The sequence below is a fragment of the Stomoxys calcitrans genome, chromosome 5 (genome assembly GCF_963082655.1).
Source record: "Stomoxys calcitrans chromosome 5, idStoCalc2.1, whole genome shotgun sequence".
Taxonomy (NCBI): Eukaryota; Metazoa; Arthropoda; class Insecta; order Diptera; family Muscidae; genus Stomoxys; species Stomoxys calcitrans.
The window spans coordinates 73031580-73052014 of record NC_081556.1 but is presented as its reverse complement, the minus strand read 5'-3'; the positions used below and the strand labels follow the sequence as shown (position 1 = coordinate 73052014).

Sequence of the window (20435 nt, the reverse complement as noted above, 5' to 3'; positions counted from 1 at the left end):
TCGGATAATAATTGCGACCTCTAAGGGTCAAGAAGTCAAGATCCCAGATCGGTTTATATGGCAGCTATATCAGGTTATGAACCGATTTGAACCTTATTTGACATAGTTGATGAAAGTAAAAATAAAATACGTCATGCAAAATTTCAGCCAAATCGGATAGGAATTGCGCCCTCTAGAAGCTCAAGAAATCAAATCCCCAGATCTGTTTATATGACAGCTATATCAGGTTATGGACCGATTTGAACCATACTTAGCACAGTTGTTGGATATCATAACGAAATACTTCGTGCAAAAATTCATTCAAATCGGATAAGAATTGTGCCCTCTAGAGGGTTAAGAAGTCAAGACCCAGAATCGGTTTATATGGTAGCTATATCAGGTTATGGACCGATTTGAACCATACTTGGCACAGTTGTTGGGTATCATAACAAAACATGTCGTGCGAAATTCCATTCCAATCGGATAAGAATTGCGCCCTCTAGAGGGTCAAGAAGTCAAGACCCAAGATCGGTTTATATGGTAGCTATATCAGGTTATGGACCGATTTGAATCATACTTGGCACTGTTGTTGAATATAATAAGAAAACACGTCGTGCAAAATTTCATTTCAATCGGATAAGAATTGCGCACTCTACAGGCTCAAGAAGTCAAGACCCAAGATCGGTTTATATGGCAGCTATATCAGGTTATGGACCGATTTGAACCTTATTTGACATAGTTGATGAAAGTAAAAATAAAATACGTCATGCAAAATTTCAGCCAAATCGGATAGGAATTGCGCCCTCTAGAAGCTCAAGAAATCAAATCCCCAGATCTGTTTATATGACAGCTATATCAGGTTATGGACCGATTTGAACCATACTTAGCACAGTTGTTGGATATCATAACGAAATACTTCGTGCAAAAATTCATTCAAATCGGATAAGAATTGTGCCCTCTAGAGGGTTAAGAAGTCAAGACCCAGAATCGGTTTAGGAATTGCGCCCTCTAGAAGCTCAAGAAATCAAATCCCCAGATCTGTTTATATGACAGCTATATCAGGTTATGGACCGATTTGAACCATACTTAGCACAGTTGTTGGATATCATAACGAAATACTTCGTGCAAAAATTCATTCAAATCGGATAAGAATTGTGCCCTCTAGAGGGTTAAGAAGTCAAGACCCAGAATCGGTTTATATGGTAGCTATATCAGGTTATGGACCGATTTGAACCATACTTGGCACAGTTGTTGGGTATCATAACAAAACATGTCGTGCGAAATTCCATTCCAATCGGATAAGAATTGCGCCCTCTAGAGGGTCAAGAAGTCAAGACCCAAGATCGGTTTATATGGTAGCTATATCAGGTTATGGACCGATTTGAATCATACTTGGCACTGTTGTTGAATATAATAAGAAAACACGTCGTGCAAAATTTCATTTCAATCGGATAAGAATTGCGCACTCTACAGGCTCAAGAAGTCAAGACCCAAGATCGGTTTATATGGCAGCTATATCAGGTTATGGACCGATTTGAACCATACTTGGCGCAGTTGTTGGATATCATAACAAAACACGTCGTGCAAAATTCCATTCTGATCGGATAAGAATTGCGCACGCTAGAGGCTCAAGAAGTCAAGACCCAAGATCGGTTTATATGGCAGCTATATCAGGTTATGGACCGATTTGAACCATACTTGGCACAGTTGTTGGATATCATAGTAAAATACGTCATGCAAAATTTCATTCCAATCGGATAAGAATTGCGCACTCTACAGGCTCAAGAAGTCAAGACCCAAGATCGGTTTATATGGCAGCTATATCAAAACATGAACCGATATAGCCCATTTACAATACCAACCGACCTACACTAATTAGAAGTATTTGTGCAAAATTTCAAGCGGCTAGCTTTACTCCTTCGGAAGTTAGCGTGCTTTCGACAGACAGACGGACGGACGGACGGACGGACATGGCTAGATCGACATAAAATTTCACGACGATCAAGAATATATATACTTTATGGGGTCTTAGACGAATATTTCGAGTAGTTACAATCAGAATGACGAAATTAGTATACCCCCCATCTTATGGTGGAGGGTATAAAAAGAACCCTTGAAAAAGAAAATCTATATCGGAAATTCTGTGCTTTTTACAAAATCCTTAATTGTTTTTCATATCAAACCCCCTGGTATCTGGTATTGTGTCCCTACCTAAGTGCCGGTGTCTGTTAGCCGCGTAAGCCGGGCAATGACAAGTAAATACTCCAACGTCTCATCATCTTCCCCAAATGCCATCACTTGACGCACCAATTTTGCATAAGTGAGTTTGTAGACCTATGTAGCCCCCTATGATACCGAAAGCTATACTGACCTTTCTGTAATAGCCTCGCGCGGATCTCCGCCTATAAGACCGTATTATTGACAAGCAGCCGATCTCAATCCCTAGATTCTCTGAACCTGTTCTACTATCCTTAAGTTGCACTTTTTTTGAGGCGAAAGTAAGTATTGATCTAATCACGCTCCTGTACATTCAGTTGAGCTGAACGACTAGACAGTCAAAGTTTAACATTACTATAATTCTCTTGAAAGAGTTGGTAGTATTTGGTTATATAAGCAGGCTGTTATCAGATTCACAGATTCACCACAGAAACAAGAGATGCTAGTACATTTATATCAAAACATGAACGGATTTGAGCCATACTTAGCGCAGTTGTTGGAAGTGTCAAATTGGACGAGAATTGCGCCCTCTAGAGGCTCAAGAAGTCAAGACCCAAGATCGGTTTATATGGCAGCTATATCAAAACGTGGACCGATTTGGGCCATTTAAAATCCCAACTGACCTATACTAATAGAAAGTATTTGTGCAAAAATTCAAGTGGCTAGCTTTACTCCTTCAAAAGTTATCGTGCTTTCGACAGACAGACGGACGGACATGGCTAGATCGACCTAAAATATCATGACAATCAAGAATATATATACTTTATGGGGTCTTAGACGCATATTTCGAGGTGTTACAAACAGAATAACAAAATTAGTATACCCCCATCCTAAGGTGGAGGGTATAAAAACATATCGCTGTCTTCGCTACGGTTTTAGGTAAACTGCACCAACACCTTCTTTAAGCTACAAACTGGTTTAGGTTAAGTTCAGCAAAGACCTTTGGGGTTAATTCGGGTTACATTAGCAGCCTTTGTTATCGTTTAATTTGGCCACCTACATAACAACGTATTATGTTGATAATTTTAACTACTTATTCAAATTTAGAATAAAAGTGTTTTGATAGCTAACTGTTAGTTATTTGGCAGTTCTTCCATACAATTCTTTCAAAGCTCTTAAACTACCTATACGACAATTCAACAACTAAATTGTTAAGCTTAGCGACTTATTACAAAACAACGAAGCATTGTTCGGGACACACTTTTTATTTGGCCACAATATGAGGAGCTGTACCATGACCACCACAATTTATGCATGCCCCCCGACTAAGGCGAATCGTTCTTTTAGATGCGGCAATTTTGTAACAATGTTTGGAAATTTTCTTCAACTAATCTAATTTATAGCTCCCATAGCGGATTCATTTATTTTCATCACTCCAACTCTGTCATATTGAGTTTCAAATCGCATTATTCACAATGTGATAAACCAGACCAACATGTTCGGCAATTATATTCCCATTTGGAAGTTGTTAGATTTTCTTAAGACTGAACGCCATGGCGAGTGAGTAGATATTGGCCTATCAATGTTTATCATCTAAGTATGATCCACTCATGCGAATGAACGCTTGAATATCTAGTCCCAATTTTGTAAAGAATTATTATGTTTACATCACCTAAATCAAAGTCCATCGTAAATTTCCTCCACTCACATTCATTGAGTAGTAGTTGTCTACTTGGAATATTTTCACACGCAATCTAGGCGGAATCGAAAAACCAAATTCAATATCCATTCCAATGATACCGGTACAAAGTGAGTCCGTGCTTTCTGCGATGTTGTCCCAAAAATTGAATAAAGAATATTTTGGTTTTGATTTTAAATTTAAATTCAAAATAATTTAAACGAAAAGCACCTCCACCATGGGCGGACACCATGGGCGGACAGACATTGCTAGTGAGCGAGGTGTGAAGTGTATGAATGAATCAGGCGGTCTGAATGTGGTGCGTTTTGCATATTTATTTTTAAAAGTCTTCCACTTGTTGGAGCATATCTGTTGGGGTAACCCTTAGATTGAGGTGGGGGCAGAATTTGGCTGAGTTTCTTTTATATCCATCCGCCTTGTGTGCCTTCTAATACCGATACAGAGGCGATTAACGATGATAATTATCACTGCAGCATTTGCATAATGAAGTGTCAAATTTATGTTGGCCACCGTCAAAGGCTGCATTGGCGCAGTTCGTTGACACACTTCTAATCGTTGTCGTGTCATTTTTAAAATCACACCCTCAATCGCCGGTGGTGCTTCGTTAATTCTATTGGTTTTGTTGATATCACGTTAATATGATGTGGTAACAATAGGTTCGTAAATATGGTATTTTATACTCTCCACAATTGCTGGGGGTGTATATGTATTAATTTCATCGATCCATTTCCATTCCATTTCAAAATATATCAGCATTGTTCTCTACTCTCAAATATCATTTAATTGAACCCCACATTGGCATTATCCTCAAAATTGGATATCAAATTAGTTTTCTAATCTCAAATACCTTTCATTGCAAATCCAATCATGCAAATCCGTCCTATTCGGGGATTGTAATGGTAGTGGGACGTCCCCCAGACAGTTGGTCCCGAATTTTGATATCAGATTCGTGGTTTACTCCCAAATACCTTTCATTTGAGCTCCATATTCCCACAATCTGCAAACATGTCTGGTTTGGGGATCTTTTGGGATATGGGGCGGCCGTTCAGTGACTTGGCTCCGAAATTATATATCGGATTCGTGTTCTACTCTAAATACCTTTTATTACAGTACCATATTGGATTGGGTAGACCCCCAGAAACTTGGTTTCACATTTGGATATCAGATTCGTATTCCACTCGCAAATACCTTTCATTTAAATTCCTTATTGCCATGGTCGGTAAATATGTCCGATTTAGGGGTGTTTTGGGGGTTGGGGTGGTCCTCCAAACACTTCGTCCGACAATTGGATATCATATATGTTTTCCAATCTTAAATACCTTTCATTTGAGTCCCATATTGTCGTGATTGGTGTCTATATATATTTGGTAGGTTTTAGGGTGGGGCGCCCACCCTAGGTACCCCATCCTAAATTTGGATACCAAATTTTTGTTTGTGGGTTACTATAAGGGAGCACACAAAATTTCGCTTGAATCGCACCACCTATCTCCGAGATCTGGCGTTTCTGAAAATAAGGGTAAGGGGGAGGATCCTCTCCCCCACCTGATATCAAAAAATTTAGTACCCTATTTTCACCATGGGATCATTATGCACCATCTGTGAAAATTTCAAGAAAATCGGTTTAGTCGTTTCTGAGTCTATAAGGAACACAAAAACAAGCAAACAAACAAGCAAATTGATTTTTATATATTAGAAGAAGATAAGATATAGTGGCTAATAAACACAGTGAAACAGTTAAATGCATAGGCTAGATCATGGAAGTTGTTAGGTACCTCATAGTCTCAGAATTCCCCAGAACAGGTGAATTGTGAACTTTTTCACGATGTTGCTATGAGATCTATGATAGTCAAGGTTTCGAATTCAGGAATACTTTCCGCAGGCATTTAATGGCAGTCTGGCTGTCTGAGTAGATATTAATCCCAATTGTAGCACAGTAGGATGAGAAAAAATAAGTGGAAATAAGTCTGCCATTTTCGAACGGATAAAGAATCTTCATGAAATTTTAAATGGTTGTAGCTGATTATGGGAAATATTTCAGGGGCCTAGAGCGCCCGAGGACGTATAGGTGTATAGGAAAATCACCGAGGTGTCCACATTTTTGCTCATATATTTTAAAATATGGTGTCGTTCTTAGTGCGGCTATGATGCAAAAACGAGCCATTCTTTCAACCCGGCTGAGTATTGAACAGTAGGAGGATTTCTGAAACGCCGTCCACCAGACCACAAGACCATATAGCATTAAAGGTCTGACAACTGCAGTATAAACCCAGTTCCCTTTCTTGTCATTTCCGAAATGTTTGATTTAAATTTCAAGCATTGGTTTCGGTAAATGGAACGGTTTCGATAATGAAACATTATCTTCAGCCAAGTAGACAGACGCCAGGTGTGGGTAAATTGTTTTTCATGCTGAAAGGAACTAGGAACCATCTTTAAGACGGAAGTACGCCTAGACTTCTTCCGGTAGCCCACTGAAGTACATCTTGCGTCGAAACTTTTCCCTAACCGCAATAGCCACGTCATCTGCATGCGCAAACACTATTACACCTTTTTCTTCCAGAAACAATAATATATTGTTAATAGGTATATTCCAAAGTAGATGAGACATTACGCCTCTATGAAGTGTCCCTCTCCTAACCCATCTTTTTAGATCTACAGATGCCAAACCAGCCGTAAAGCATCTTTTAATAACTAAGTTATTAATAAAATTTCTTACGGTAGTATTGATGCCAATGAACTCCAGCTGCCTTATGATTGAAGCCGGTTTTGATTTATTTAAAGCATTCCCAATGTTAAAAAATGCAACCATTGTCTATTGCTTGACAACGGAAGAAACCTCTATGTAGCCACAAGGTTTTGAAGGGCTGTTTTAGTGGATTTGCCTTTACTATGTGCATCATGCATGTATTAGGGGCAAGTTGGCGTTACAGGCGATCTCCAGGGATCTTTACCCTAAGATATGTTTCTATCAACCACTTAAGAGTCTTCAGCATAAAGGGTGACAGCCTTATAAGACAAAAATCGTTCGCTTTCGTGTGGAAAGGTTTTCCAAATCCATCGGATTTGGCAATAATTTAATAGGCATTTTCGCTTCGAACGAAGTCAGTACTAGACTTTAGGAAAGAAAAATATCTTTGTGTCTCTCCATTCAACTGATAAAAATGACATGCTAATACAACCAGAGTATTTTCCCTAAGCCAAGAAGCCAGTCTATCGGACACAACTTGTAATACAACTGGTGATACAACATTAGGACCTGGCGACTTAAAGGAGTCAAAAGTTTTTATCGTTCAAATGATTCTTGATTCACACAAGCAACCTTCGACGAATACATATAAGCGACAACCTCTTCTGGCGCAATGTTGACCGTTGGATTTCCGCGAAATTTGTATCATGTGTTTCCTCACTAGACATTGTCCATACAGGCTATTACGGAGGAATATATTGAGAAGTCAGTGATTCTCAATATATCCTACAGTAATTACCCCAGAAGTATCGTCCACGGTGCTGCAAGATTTGTTCTTAGCTTAGCCTTATAGACGCGCCAGTGATGGGTGTCGCCCTGTTGAAGAGTTTTCTGCAATCCTTCCTTAGATCAACCAGTTATGGGTTCTACAATGACGGTCGCTGTTTGTCCCTTGGTTTGGCTCTAGGACATGCTAACATAAGCAAGTCAATCAGTGTCTTTGTGATCCGCTTGACCATTATATCTATGTCCTCCGCATTATCCACTTCTAGAGCGCGAGTCATGCAGTATTTTATTCCAATCCGCCTTTCTTCTGTTTAACCAAGGGACTAGTTCTGCAATATTTTCCCTAGGACTGAAACTAATGCAGTCAGATATTACATAAAATTTGTAAACAAAGAACACATTTATATGGCTTTTATGATAAAAACATGACTCAGAAGTTCTTCTTGATCTGGTAAAGCCATGTCCGTCTGTGCGCGGTACTTTTTGTACTGATTGTCCGTCTGTCGTTTTTTGTAATCAAAGTGAAGACCTTTATTACAAAAAACATATTTGCTACTGGATCATCACGAACAAATAGAGGGACATGCATTCCATTCCAACATCCTTACCAAGTAGAGTCCAAAACACATGAATTGGGCATTAATATTCGATTCGCACAATTTTTTGTTATTTTTACTTAAAATAATAAATATCTGTGCGGGAAGAATTCAACAGTCAAATCCTTAGTTAAATATACGACAGTGGTCGCAGCAATTTGTCTCGCCACACTGCATTAGATGGTGTCGTCCTCAGTGCGGCTGTGGTGCACAAACAAAGCATCCTTGAAGCCTGCTGAGTATTGAGCAGTAGGTGAATTTTTGAAGCGCTGTCCACCAAACCACAACACTGTAAAGCATTATAGGTCTGACAACTGTAGTATACAGCAAGTGCATCACATGCGGTTAAATCCCCCAAAATTTGCCATTGGCTTTATGGCAGTTATATAGGCAATATTAGTAAGACTAAGAGTTTTGCGACTTTGGTTTAGTTTTTGATACAAAATCCAAGTTGCAATCTAAGCGATTAAATCATTAATTATACAAAGGAGCAATAACTATAACTGCCGTAAAATTTTATTAAAAACCAAAAACTAAATAGGTATATCGATGTCTATAAATATTAAAAATTTTAAATAATTACTGCTAAAAGTATTGATTAATGCGTTTTTTTTTTTCAATGCTAGCAAGAGCCACGCATTACGCAGAATATCAAGAATTTAAAAAAATGTATTGGGTTAAAATTTTGCCCACATTATAGCTGCCACCTATTTCAATTTACTGAAAATATCAGTCAAGGCAAGGTGGATAATGTCGACGAAAAAAGTGCACAAATGAAAGCTGCGACAACGTCAAATACAAGCACAAAAAATATGAATTTAAATAATAATAAAAAATGAATGAAAATATGTTTGTAAACAACGCAAACACTTTGAAGGTGGTGCAGTTCGAAATACGATAATTTTACAACAATTTTACTACCAACGTGGTTGTTGTCGGCGTGACTTCATTCTATGCTTACTGCCTATTATTGCCAATAAGAACAGTGTTTTCGTTCAAAACTTATGTAGAAATCAAAATGTATCACGAGGTATGATATACATACCATCCTCTTAAACACCAAGATATTTTGGGAAGTGGTGAATATAAGCATATACAATATAATATTTTACTCCATTCGAATAAGAACTCAAGAAGCAAAATCGGGAGATCGGTTTATATGGGAGCTGTATCAAGCTATTGATCGAATCAGATTATATTAGACACGTATATTGAAGGTCATGGGAGAAGCCGTTGTACAAAATTTCTGCCAATTCGGATGAGAATTTCGCCCTCTAGAGGCTCAAGAAGTCAAGATCCCAGATCGGCTTATATGGCAGCTATTTATATCAGGCTATGTATCGATTTGCGCCATACTTAGTACAGTTATTGGAAGTCATAACAAAACAACTCATGAAAATTTTCAGCCAAATCGGATGAGAATTGCTCCCTTCAACGGCTCAAGAAGTCAAGATCCACGATCGGTTTGTATGGCAGCTATACCGATTTGAATCATACTTAGCACAGTTGTTGGAAGTGATACCAAAACACCACGTGCACAATTTCAGTCAAATTGGAAGAGAATTGCGTCTTCTAGAGGCTCAAGAAGTCAAGACCGTATGGTTTATATGGCAGTCAGGGACGTAGCCAGGGGGGGGGTCTTGGGTCGAAAATGGATTCCAGAAATCTCACTCCTAAGAATTTTGAGAAACAAGCCAATTTCCCCCAAAACATGACCTTATCTCACGGGATAAATTGTTTTAATCTAGTTTTAGTCGTCCACTTTGGTCTCACGCGATCCGGCCAGTTTGACGGTATTGAAATGTCAGTTCTGTGTTTTCATTCTGAGCAAATTTTCCCATTTTTTTCCACGTTCCCTATGTTTGAGATTTTCTCTCTTCTCTCCCTCATTTAACTGGCACAGGTATGCAAGCGAGGGCAAGTTTCTTTGGTTGTGTTGAGAACAACGCCAATTTTCAAATGACATCTTGGTGACGAGATGTCTGATTGCACCATATGATTTGTGGTTGTTAAACACCTTTAATTGTTTCGCCATAGGAGGAGAAATAGGCGGCATCATTTACGCAGAACGTAGATGGCTCGTAAAAATTGGTCAATATTTATTTATTTTTTAAATATTTAACATTTATTGTTTCTTAATTTTTTAATATATTTGCGTAAAATTTAATGAAAATAAAAGTCATTTAAAACCAATTGACTGACACAAACAATTACCAGATGAAATCAAAGGTCTAATTCAAGTGAGCGCAAAAGAAGAAATTTCATCAAAATACTGTAGCTGATTCACCAAAACTATCACTATAAAACTTCGCAAAGATAAGCACATGTTGAAGGCTTTGAAAGATTAGGATCGGCCTGAGCAAGCTGTACAAAATTGAGCTCTGACTTCAACCACATGTCACCGAAGATGGGCCAATTCCTGCACCCAGTAGCTATGATATATTAAAAACAATTTCACAGTAAAAGACAAATTTTGGCAATTTTCGATTTTCAAAAAATGTGGGGTGTTTCAAACAGAATGACGAAATTAGTATACCCCCATCCTATGGTGGAGGGTATGAAAACGCTAGATCTCGGAGCATGGTTCGTAGAATAAGTGAGCAGGGTTCGTAGATTTAAGTCTGTTTTGGTAACACAAAAAAAGGAATTTGTTAAATTAAATTTGGGGTTTAAGCAACACATCGATAACACCGATAACAAATGTGATATATTCAGCAGTAGAGTACGAATACAGTACTGATAAAAAATTTACCTCGAATTATTTGTCCACGACCCACCCCTAATTTCTAAGATCCGCCCCTAAAAAACTCCAATCGGTGGTGTAGAAGTCATTGATTCAGGAAGGTCCAGTGTATTTATACCCACCAGCATTGTAGATTCTCATCTACCCATTTCTCCATATGTTTGTATGCGACCCCATAAAGTATATATATTCTTGATCGTCTTGATATGCTAAGTCGATGTAGCCATGCCCATCCGTCTGTCGAAATAACTTCTTTACTTTACTTTAATTGGCTATGACAGAACATTTGTTCCACTAGCCGAATGTAGAATAGCGTTCCATACGCCTCGATCTTCTGCGCTCATTTTAAAATCTCTGGTACCAAGTATCAAGTTGTCTACCACCACTTTGATCTTTCCATCGGGCTTTTGATCGTCCTGGTTTGCGTGTACCGCGGTGTTAGCCTTCAAAAGACTTCTTTGCTGGGGCTTATTCATCCATTCAGACAACATGACCTAGGCAACGCAGCCGTTGTATTTTGATACGTGTAACTATGCTATCGTTGTCATGCTGCTCGTGGTTCATACGACGAACATATTCCCCATTCACGCAAACTGCTCCATATATTTTACAAAGAATCTTTCGAAATCGCTATAGCAAATATTAATTACTAGCAGTAAGCAGACAGTGTTTGCTTTTATGAGTGTATCAAAATGTTTTCGACGACTATTCGTATTGGTCGATTGGAATTGTAAAGGGCCTGCACAAGACCATTAATTTCTGCTTTCAATACTCACTAACAACCATAGAGTCAAGAACTGAACTATTCGTTTAAAAACACAACATTGTATGAGACAATTGAGAACTGAGTTGTACAGAAAACAAAACACGAAGACAACGAGATGAGTGAATGCAAATAAAGATATTGATTCAAATTTCAGTGTGTGCACGTTAAACAATGTATGTATATTCTGATACATTTTGCTTCAGACAAAATATTTTTCTTGTCGTCTGCTTTCGTAGTACGCAATTAGTACGAACAACGTGGTTGATTTGACAAAACCATGGGTAAACACACACACACACACACACGTATATATGAGACAGATACAACAACGATTTGTATGATCAGCTCATCTTTTAAAAATGACAGCGAGACGCTTCGATATGACTCAGTGTGCAGCGAGTTATTTCTCATATCTCACTGTAGCGGCGATGTATTCGAGATAAAAATACTACCAAGCACTGAATGAGAGCTGTTTTCCAAATTTATCTACTCAACAGCAACTTGTGCGTTTTACTGTGTGTATTTTTATCTGATTTGACTGAAATTATGCTTGTGTTGTTCTGTGTCAACCAAATAGTATTAACAAAAACTACTGTATTATGACAAGCACTACTGCTACTACTGTGTTATGATTAGTTTAATTTGGGAGCTAATCGATAAGCCTATCAGTCTGTCAGGCGGCTGTTTATACCCTACCCTCACCACTGTGGTAGTGGTGTGCATTTGTTTGAAACATTCAAAATGAAAGCAGGTAGACCAATTGATATATATACCGATTGACTAAGAATCACTTTCTCAATTCGATTTAGCTATGTCCGTCTGTCCATGTTAAATTGTGTACAAAATACAGATCGCAATTTTCATCATCTTCAAATGTAGCATGGGATTATCTATTGACCTAAAGATTTGGATATAGGTCCTATATATATGTTGTTGCAATTTTGAGAGAGTCTCAACAGATTAAGTTATAACTCCCATATGTATGTATCACCCGATTTTCACTTTTGAAGCCTTTGCCTGAGTATTTCTTAACAGATTTTCTCGAAATTTTTCACAATGTCTTCTTTATGATATTTACTAGATGGGCAGGGCCCGCTCCACTGCGCCTTCTTTTATTTTTTTTTGGAAAAAAATTTTCTTTTGAATATTTATTTTTGACAATTAAAGAGTTTTTAGTGAAATACCATGCTACGAAAATAACATGCGTATATAAATAGCTTGAGAAACAGTATTACAATATAAATGCCTTTATCTAAATTCCATATGATCTTTATTCGTCTATATATTCGCTTGGAGGGTTTATGGTCATTTAAGTTTGGATGTTAAAGACTTATTTTAGCTTCAAAGACTTTATAGGAGCCCCATATTCTCATATGGATTTTGGTAGTGGGAAGTGCCCATGGTGGTGGTTAGTGGGTTAAGGGGGTGGTGGTGCCAGAAACGTGGTCCCGAAAGTAGGCATTAATTTCGTTCCCTACTCCTAAATATTTTCCATTTGGACTCTACATTGCCATGGTCGGTAAATACATATGATCAATTTTAGGATGTGGTCCGCCAGACACTTAGCCCTGAACCTTACCGTCATATACAATTTTTTAAACCCCATATTGTCATTTGTCTTAGGGGAGTTTATGGGATGAGGCGTCCCGAAAACTTTCATGTCAGTCCCATATTGCCATGATCAGTAAATAAGTCTTCATCCCGATTTTGGATATCAAATTCGTAGTCTTCTCGCAAATACCATTCCATTGAGTCCCATATTCCCATTGTCGGTAAATATGTCCGATTTAGGGGTGTTTTGGGGTAAGGGTGGTCCCCCAAACACTTGGTCCGACAATTGGATATCAGATACGTTTTCTACTCTTAAATACCTTTCATATGAGTCCCAATTTGTCGTGATTGGACTATATATTTGTTTGGTAGGTTTTGGGGGTGGGCGGCCCCCTAGTTACCCCATCCGAAATTTGGATGCCAAAATTTTGTTTTTAGGTTATGTTAAGAGAGAACACAAAATTTCGCTTAAATCGCACCACCCATCTCCGAGATCTGGTGTTTCTAAAAATTAGGGTAAGGGGGAGGGTCCGCCCCCCCTTCGGATATCAAGAAACGAAGTACCTTATTTTCACCACGGGATCATTATGCACCATCTGTGAAAATTTCAAGAAAATCGGTTCAGCCGTTTTTGAGTCTATAGGCAATCAAACAAACACAAATTGATTTTTATTTATAAGACTAGTGTGACGTTTGAATTCGGTTCATATTATATATAGCTCCCTTATATATTTTCATCCGATTTTGGCTAATACTGCAATAATTTGGTCATTTGTTAACCGATCTTCACAAAATTTGACACGAAGGTTTTTCATCGACTGATGATTTTCTGATTACTCATGAATTTCCTAGAAATCTGTTCAGATTTGGACGTAGCTCTCATATAAATGTATCTTCCGATTTTCACTGTTAGGGCTTTGGCCACCGATTTTCAGTTTTGGGGCCTTTGCTCATGCATTTATCAACCGACCTTCTCAACATTTTGTACAACAATTTCCTCTATGACTCCTATAATGTGTATGGATATCAAAAGGTCGGCTTCTACCCAATTTAGGCCGTCCTTACTTGCATACATAGTACATACACAGATGGAAGTTCAATAAAATCTTTTCATCATAATCAACTCTTAGATTATGATTGTGGAAAGTATCTTCACAACACAACGGCCGGATTAATTTATTATATAATAATTATTATTGGCCTACTGTATTTTACCACACATACGTATGTACCACATTTTTGTCACACAAACAAGCAAGACCATTTGTTTTGACGGTCTATTACTAACAAACCCCCTGTGCACCCAACAGGGCCACTTGCTTGACTTGTGGCAAGCAATACACTATGGAGTAGGCTAGGCGTTGGGATCGAATGTAAACAAATACTCAGGAGTTGGCGATAGTGATAATGATGATATTGATGTCGAAGACGTTGTCGATGGTAATGGCGCAAATGAGCTGTCTTCTCGATGGCCACTTGTCTATTAACATCGTTGTAGTAATGGCCAAATAAAAACAACAAAATAATTAACTAAATTCGCCAAGTGTTTATTTACAAAGTTAAGATATTCACGCTGACGCTTCCAAATGCAGGGACACGAGACCAGCAGAAGATATTTTCGCCAAGTGGGGACAGACGACAAGATCAACGGTGGAAAATACACACGACGCTTCCCAAATGGCAAACAAAAATAAATGATGAACGCATCGACCCAATGTTGCCTAGTGGTAATTATGATGATGTTAGTTTTTCCACCGCCCCACGAACACTAGTAGGCAGAGTGGTGGTCAGTGGCCGGCAGGCGGTCAGCCAGGCGGACCATCACGGATCTCACGCGTTCACTTACCGCATAGATTACATCCCATTTGATGGCGAAAAATTTCAGCGTTTTCGTTGAGCATGCCATTTTTTCCGTGCAGGCTGGTGTGTGTTTTTTTTTTTTTTTTTTGATGTGATGGAGAGAAAATCGCACGATGCGGCGATGACACAGGAGAAGAAAATGCCAAGTTTTTCTTTATATAAACTTTTCACAAATTTGCAAACAATTTATGTTTATTTTTTTCCTATTTCGGAAAATGGGTTTGTTTTGATTTATGCTATTGCCTTTTGTATCTGTATTTAGCGCGCCATGCACCAGCACTCTCCTCACTTTGCTATAATCTGCACAAAAACCCCTGGTTTCTATTATTTTTTTTTGCAAATGAAGGGGAGTTGGGATATGATTGAATTTTATTTTTCGTTTTTTTTTATAAATTCATGCAATTTACGCAAATAAAATATATTTTCCACTTTCGCCTAACATTGACTAGCGTCGCGTTTAGCGTATTCGTCTCTGATTTTTTTTCTTTTCTAAACCGTTACGTTCGCCACATGCAAATAAACTGAAAACTAAAAGTTTTCTATCGACGACAGTTCACCATCACTTGGCCAGTTTCTTTAGAGCGTTTTTCTTTAGCTTGATTGTTGACAAGCGAACGAAAAGTTCAAATAACATGCCATGGAAACGAAACGCTTCAAACTTTGAATGTGCAAAAGCTTTTCTTTTGTTTTATGGCACGTAACGGAAAGCAACATTTTTAAATTTGCTGTCGAATTATAAGCAATGTACTCAAGTATGATTACAATCATTACATTCCCTGCTAAATTACATTAACTTACATACCCACAGGGAACAATGAAAACTTCTCTTCGATGAGTGCTTCACAATTTATGATAAGCAAAACAAATAAAAGCGTGCTAAATCTTGGGAACCCACCACCAAGTATTCTGCAAAACTAGCTGGACAGGGCCCGCTCCGCTGCGCTTTCTTTTACTTTATATAGAACAATATTATCCTTTGAATATTTATTTTCGATAATCAAAGAGCTTTTAATGAAACACCATGCTATAAAAATGGTACGTATATCGCATAACTAACAGTATAACAATATCTGCATATACTTAACAGATTAAATCCCATATGATCTTTATTTGTCTATGAATTCAGATTATTTAAGTTTGGATGTTAGATGTACTCCATTCTTAAAAGACTTTATTTGAGCCCGATGGTGGTGGTTGGTGGGTTCAAGGGCGGTGTGGACCCCCAGAACCATGGTCCTGAATATGGGTATGAATTTCGTGTCCTATTCCCATATTGTCATGACCGGCCCATATGTAAGTCCGATTTAGGGGTGTTCTCAGTGGTCCCCCAAATACTAAGCCCTGAAAAAATGTCAGCATCGTACTCTACTCTCAAATACCATTTATTTAAACCCCATATTGTCATTTGTTTACGGTAAGTTTATGTGATGAGGCGTCTACCATACACTTGCCCCAAAATTGATTATCAAATCCGTTTTCTAATCACAAATACCTTTTGAGCCACTTATTGACCTTTAGCGACATATTGCCATGGTCGGTACATTTGTACTCTTTGGGGGTTGTTTTGGGGAAGGAAAGGTGCCCCAAACACATGGTCCCACATTTGGATATCAGATGGTCAGTAAATAATTGCTGTTTAGGGGAAGGGGTAGACCCCCAGAACTTAGTCCCAAAAATGGGTATCAATTTGTTGTTCTACTCCCCAATACCTTTCATTTATGTCCCACTTTGTCATGGTCGGTAAATATGTCTGGGTTAGAGATGTTTTTGGGGAATGTGGAGGTCCTCCAAACACTTGGATCTAAAATATATCAGCATCGTGCTCTGCTCTCAAATATCATGTATTTAAACCCCATATTGCCATTGGCCTCACAATAAAATATCAAATTCGTTATCTAATCTTAAATATCTTAAATTAAAACCCCTTATTGGAAAAATCAGCAACTTAGTCCGATTTTGGATATAGGCCTTAAAAACTATCAATATCGAGCTCCACTCTCTTTAAGACCCAAAGTGCCATGATGAGCAAATACATTCTATTTGGGGGTTGTTATGGGGATGGGACTTTCCCTGACAGTTGGACCCGAATGTTGGTATCATATTCGTGGTCTACTCCCAATTACCTTTAATTTGAGCCCCATATTTCTATAGTCAGCATACATATATTGTTTGGGGGGGGAGTTTTGGGGGAAGAGGCGGCTACAAAGTGACTTGGCCCAAAAAATGTATATCAGATTAGTGTTCTACTCTAAATTACCTCTTATTTGAGCACTTAATTGCAATCAATCAGCAGAGCTAAAAATCAGTGACAAAATATTTCATCAAGAAAATGAAGGAAAAACTCATCAAACACTCCGATTAAAGGACTTCCTAAATAACACTATTAAGGACCCTATAAAATTCGTCAAGAATAGAACGCGAACGAAAAAGAATCAACACCAAAAATCTTCAAGAAAACGACGTATATTCCAGGGTTTTCGGAAAGACTTACCAGTTCAATTATGTACAACAGGGAAAAATACCAGCTTGCCTTAAAAAGCCACATCCCATTAAATAGTTTATTCAGCAGGACAAAATCAAGGATTAAAAAGGAGGACAAAACAAATGCAGTTTATAAGATTATATGTAACGGGGATGAAGCAAATTTATGTCCAATGACATATATGGGAACAACTAAAACGAAATTAAAGACAAGATTATCATCTCACAAATCTGACCAGAAAATTACAGACAAACCTTTGGAACAAAAAACTGCACTTGCAGCACATTGCACTTTAACAGGGCATACACCAAATTTTAAAGACGTAGACATACTAGCACAAGAATCTAATCAGAAAAGACGATTTAATTTAGAAATGTTACATATTATTGACATCCCCACAAACAAACGCATGAACTTTAGGAAAGACACAATCAATTGTGCACAGATTTCCAGGAATTTGGTACTTGTACGCTGTAAAGGAAAAGTCTATTGTTTTGTTTCAAAATGTAATTATATTTATACCCTCCACCATAAGATGGGTGGTATACTAATTTCGTCATTCTGATTGTAACTACTCGAAATATTCGTCTGAGACACCATAAAGTATATATATTCTTGATCGTCGTGAAATGTCGATCTAGCCATGTCCGTCCGTCTGTCCGTCCGTCCGTTTCTTATATCCTTTTTTTTGCCTAAGAAGAGATGCCGGGAAAAGAACTCGACAAATGCGATCCATGGTGGAGGGTATATACGATTCGGCCCGGCCGAACTTAGCACGCTTTTACTTGTTTCTTTTCTTTGATTTTATTTAATTGTTCATTCTTTACTTCTCATTTCTTAACCTAATTTGTCACAGAACGTGTTTTTCAATATCTGTCAATTAATGATTACTCATTTCTTTGTAAACGGTAATCGAAAGACGTCATTCATCGAAAAAGTCAAATGATTATACACCTTTGTTTTCACCAATACTATTACAATGATCATACATCATATGTGCCATGTAAACTCAGCATAAAAATCAATTAAGTTCCATTTTGAGTTTCAAATTCCACAACGGTCCAGTTGAGGATGTTAGATCCTAAAATGAAATTCCTAAACCAAAGTACTCATATATCTACTATTTATGTGACGTTTGTGGTTAAAACATAAATTATACACTGCGCAACTACTATGGATGCGGCGGTTCTACATTCTGATTGGATTAATGCATGTCCGTCTATCCGCGTATCTTTTTCGTACCGTTTGTACGTCTGACGAAACTTCCCAGCCTTCAATATTAAATAAAGTATTCAATCGGAAGATCGGTTAACGTTCCCAGATTGTGGTTAATAAACACCAGATGGGATACCTCGATTGTGTTTGCCGTTTATGCAATTAAATAACAATTTTAATGCGTGCAGTCATTTTTACCAATCACATGTCGTGATTCAATGCGAAAAAGAGAAATCCAAACCATTAATCACTTTTTTAGAGATGTTTTTATTTATCAATACCTCGTTTAATTAGTCACATTTCAGTTTGTAATATAACTTTGCTGTAATCAGAGATGGTCTGTGGGAATTCCAAAGAATATGACATACATTTCTAACGTATAATACATACGTCAACAAGTAAAAAAGGTGTTAAGTTCGGCCGGGCCGAACTTTGGATACCCACCACCTCGGGTATATATGTAAACCACCTTCCGTCAAAATCCGGTGAAAATTTCATACCTTATGTCCCATAGCAGTTATATCGAAATATGTTCCGATTTGGACTAAATAGTAAAAAATACAAGTCATTGTTCAATTGTGTATAACAAAATATTGGTCTTTTTAGTAGCTATATCTAAAAATAAACCGATCTGAACCATGTACGACACAGATGTCGAAAAGCCTAACATAAGTCACTGTATCAAATTTAAGTGAAATCGGATTATAAATTCGCCTTTTATGGGGCCAAGACTTTAAATCGAGAGATCAGTCTACATGGCAGCTATATCCAAATCTGCACCGATTTGAGTTAAGTTGCAGAAACATGTCGAAGAGTCTAGCACAACGCACTGTCCTAAATATCATCGAAATCGGACAATAAATGCGCCTTTTATGGTACCAAAACCAAAAACCGAGAGATCGGTCTATATAGCAGCTATATCCAAATCTGAACTGATCTGTACCATATTACAGATGTATGTCAAAGGGCATAACTTAACTCACTGTCTCAAATATCGCAGATATTGGGCAATAAATGCGCCTTTCATGGGTCCAAAACTTTAAATCGAGAGTTCGGTCTATATGGCAGCTATATCCAAATCTGAACCGATCAGGGTCATATTGAAGAAAAATGTCGAAGGGCCTAACACAACTTACTGTCCCAAATTTCAGCAAAATCGGATAATAAATGTGGCTTTTATGGGCCTAAGACCCTAAATCGGAGGATCGGTCTATATGGCAGCTATATCCAAATCTGGGCCAAATTGACGAAGGATGTCGAAGAGAATAATACAATTCACTGTCCCAAATTTGAGCAAAATCGGATAATAAATGTGGCTTTTATGGGCCTAAGACCCTAAATCGGAGGATGGGTCTATATGGCAGCTATATCCAAATCTGGACCGATCTAGGCCACATTGACGAAGGATGTCGAAGGGCCTAACACAACTCACTGTCCCAAATTTCAGCGAAATCGGATAATAAATGTGGCTTTTATGGGCCTAAGACCCTAAATCGGAGGATCGGTCTATATGGCAGCTATATCGAAGTCTGTACCGATCTGAGCCAAATTGACGAAAGATGTCAAAGGGCCTAACACAATTCACTGTCCCAAATTTCAGCAAAATCGGATAATAAATGTGGCTTTTATGGGCCTAAGACCCTAAATCGGAGGATCGGTCTATATGGCAGCTATATCCAAATCTGGGCCGATCTGAGCCAAATTGACGAAGGATGTCGAAGGGCCTAGCACAACTCACTGTCGCAAATTCAGCGAAATCGGATAAAAAATGTGGCTTTTTTGGGCCTAACACCATAAATCGGAGGATCGGTCTATATGGCAGCTATATCCAAATCTGGACCGATCTGAGCCAAATTGACAAAGGATGTCAAAGGGCCTAACACAACTCACTGCCCCAAATTTCAGCTAAATCGGATAA

The 20435-nt window shown here is 38.1% G+C and overlaps 1 protein-coding gene across 1 annotated transcript in view; it reads right to left on the bottom strand.

Moving 5' to 3' along the window:
- The window catches only part of LOC106081331 (protein late bloomer), a 65118-nt gene extending 49766 nt beyond the window's left edge, over positions 1-15352 (bottom strand). Inside the window, exon 1 of the mRNA XM_013243221.2 lies at positions 14807-15352. Coding sequence (XP_013098675.1) covers positions 14807-14866 — 60 coding nt within the window. The 5' untranslated portion in view covers positions 14867-15352. The remainder of the gene's footprint in view (positions 1-14806) is intronic.
- Positions 15353-20435: the final 5083 nt, after the last annotated feature.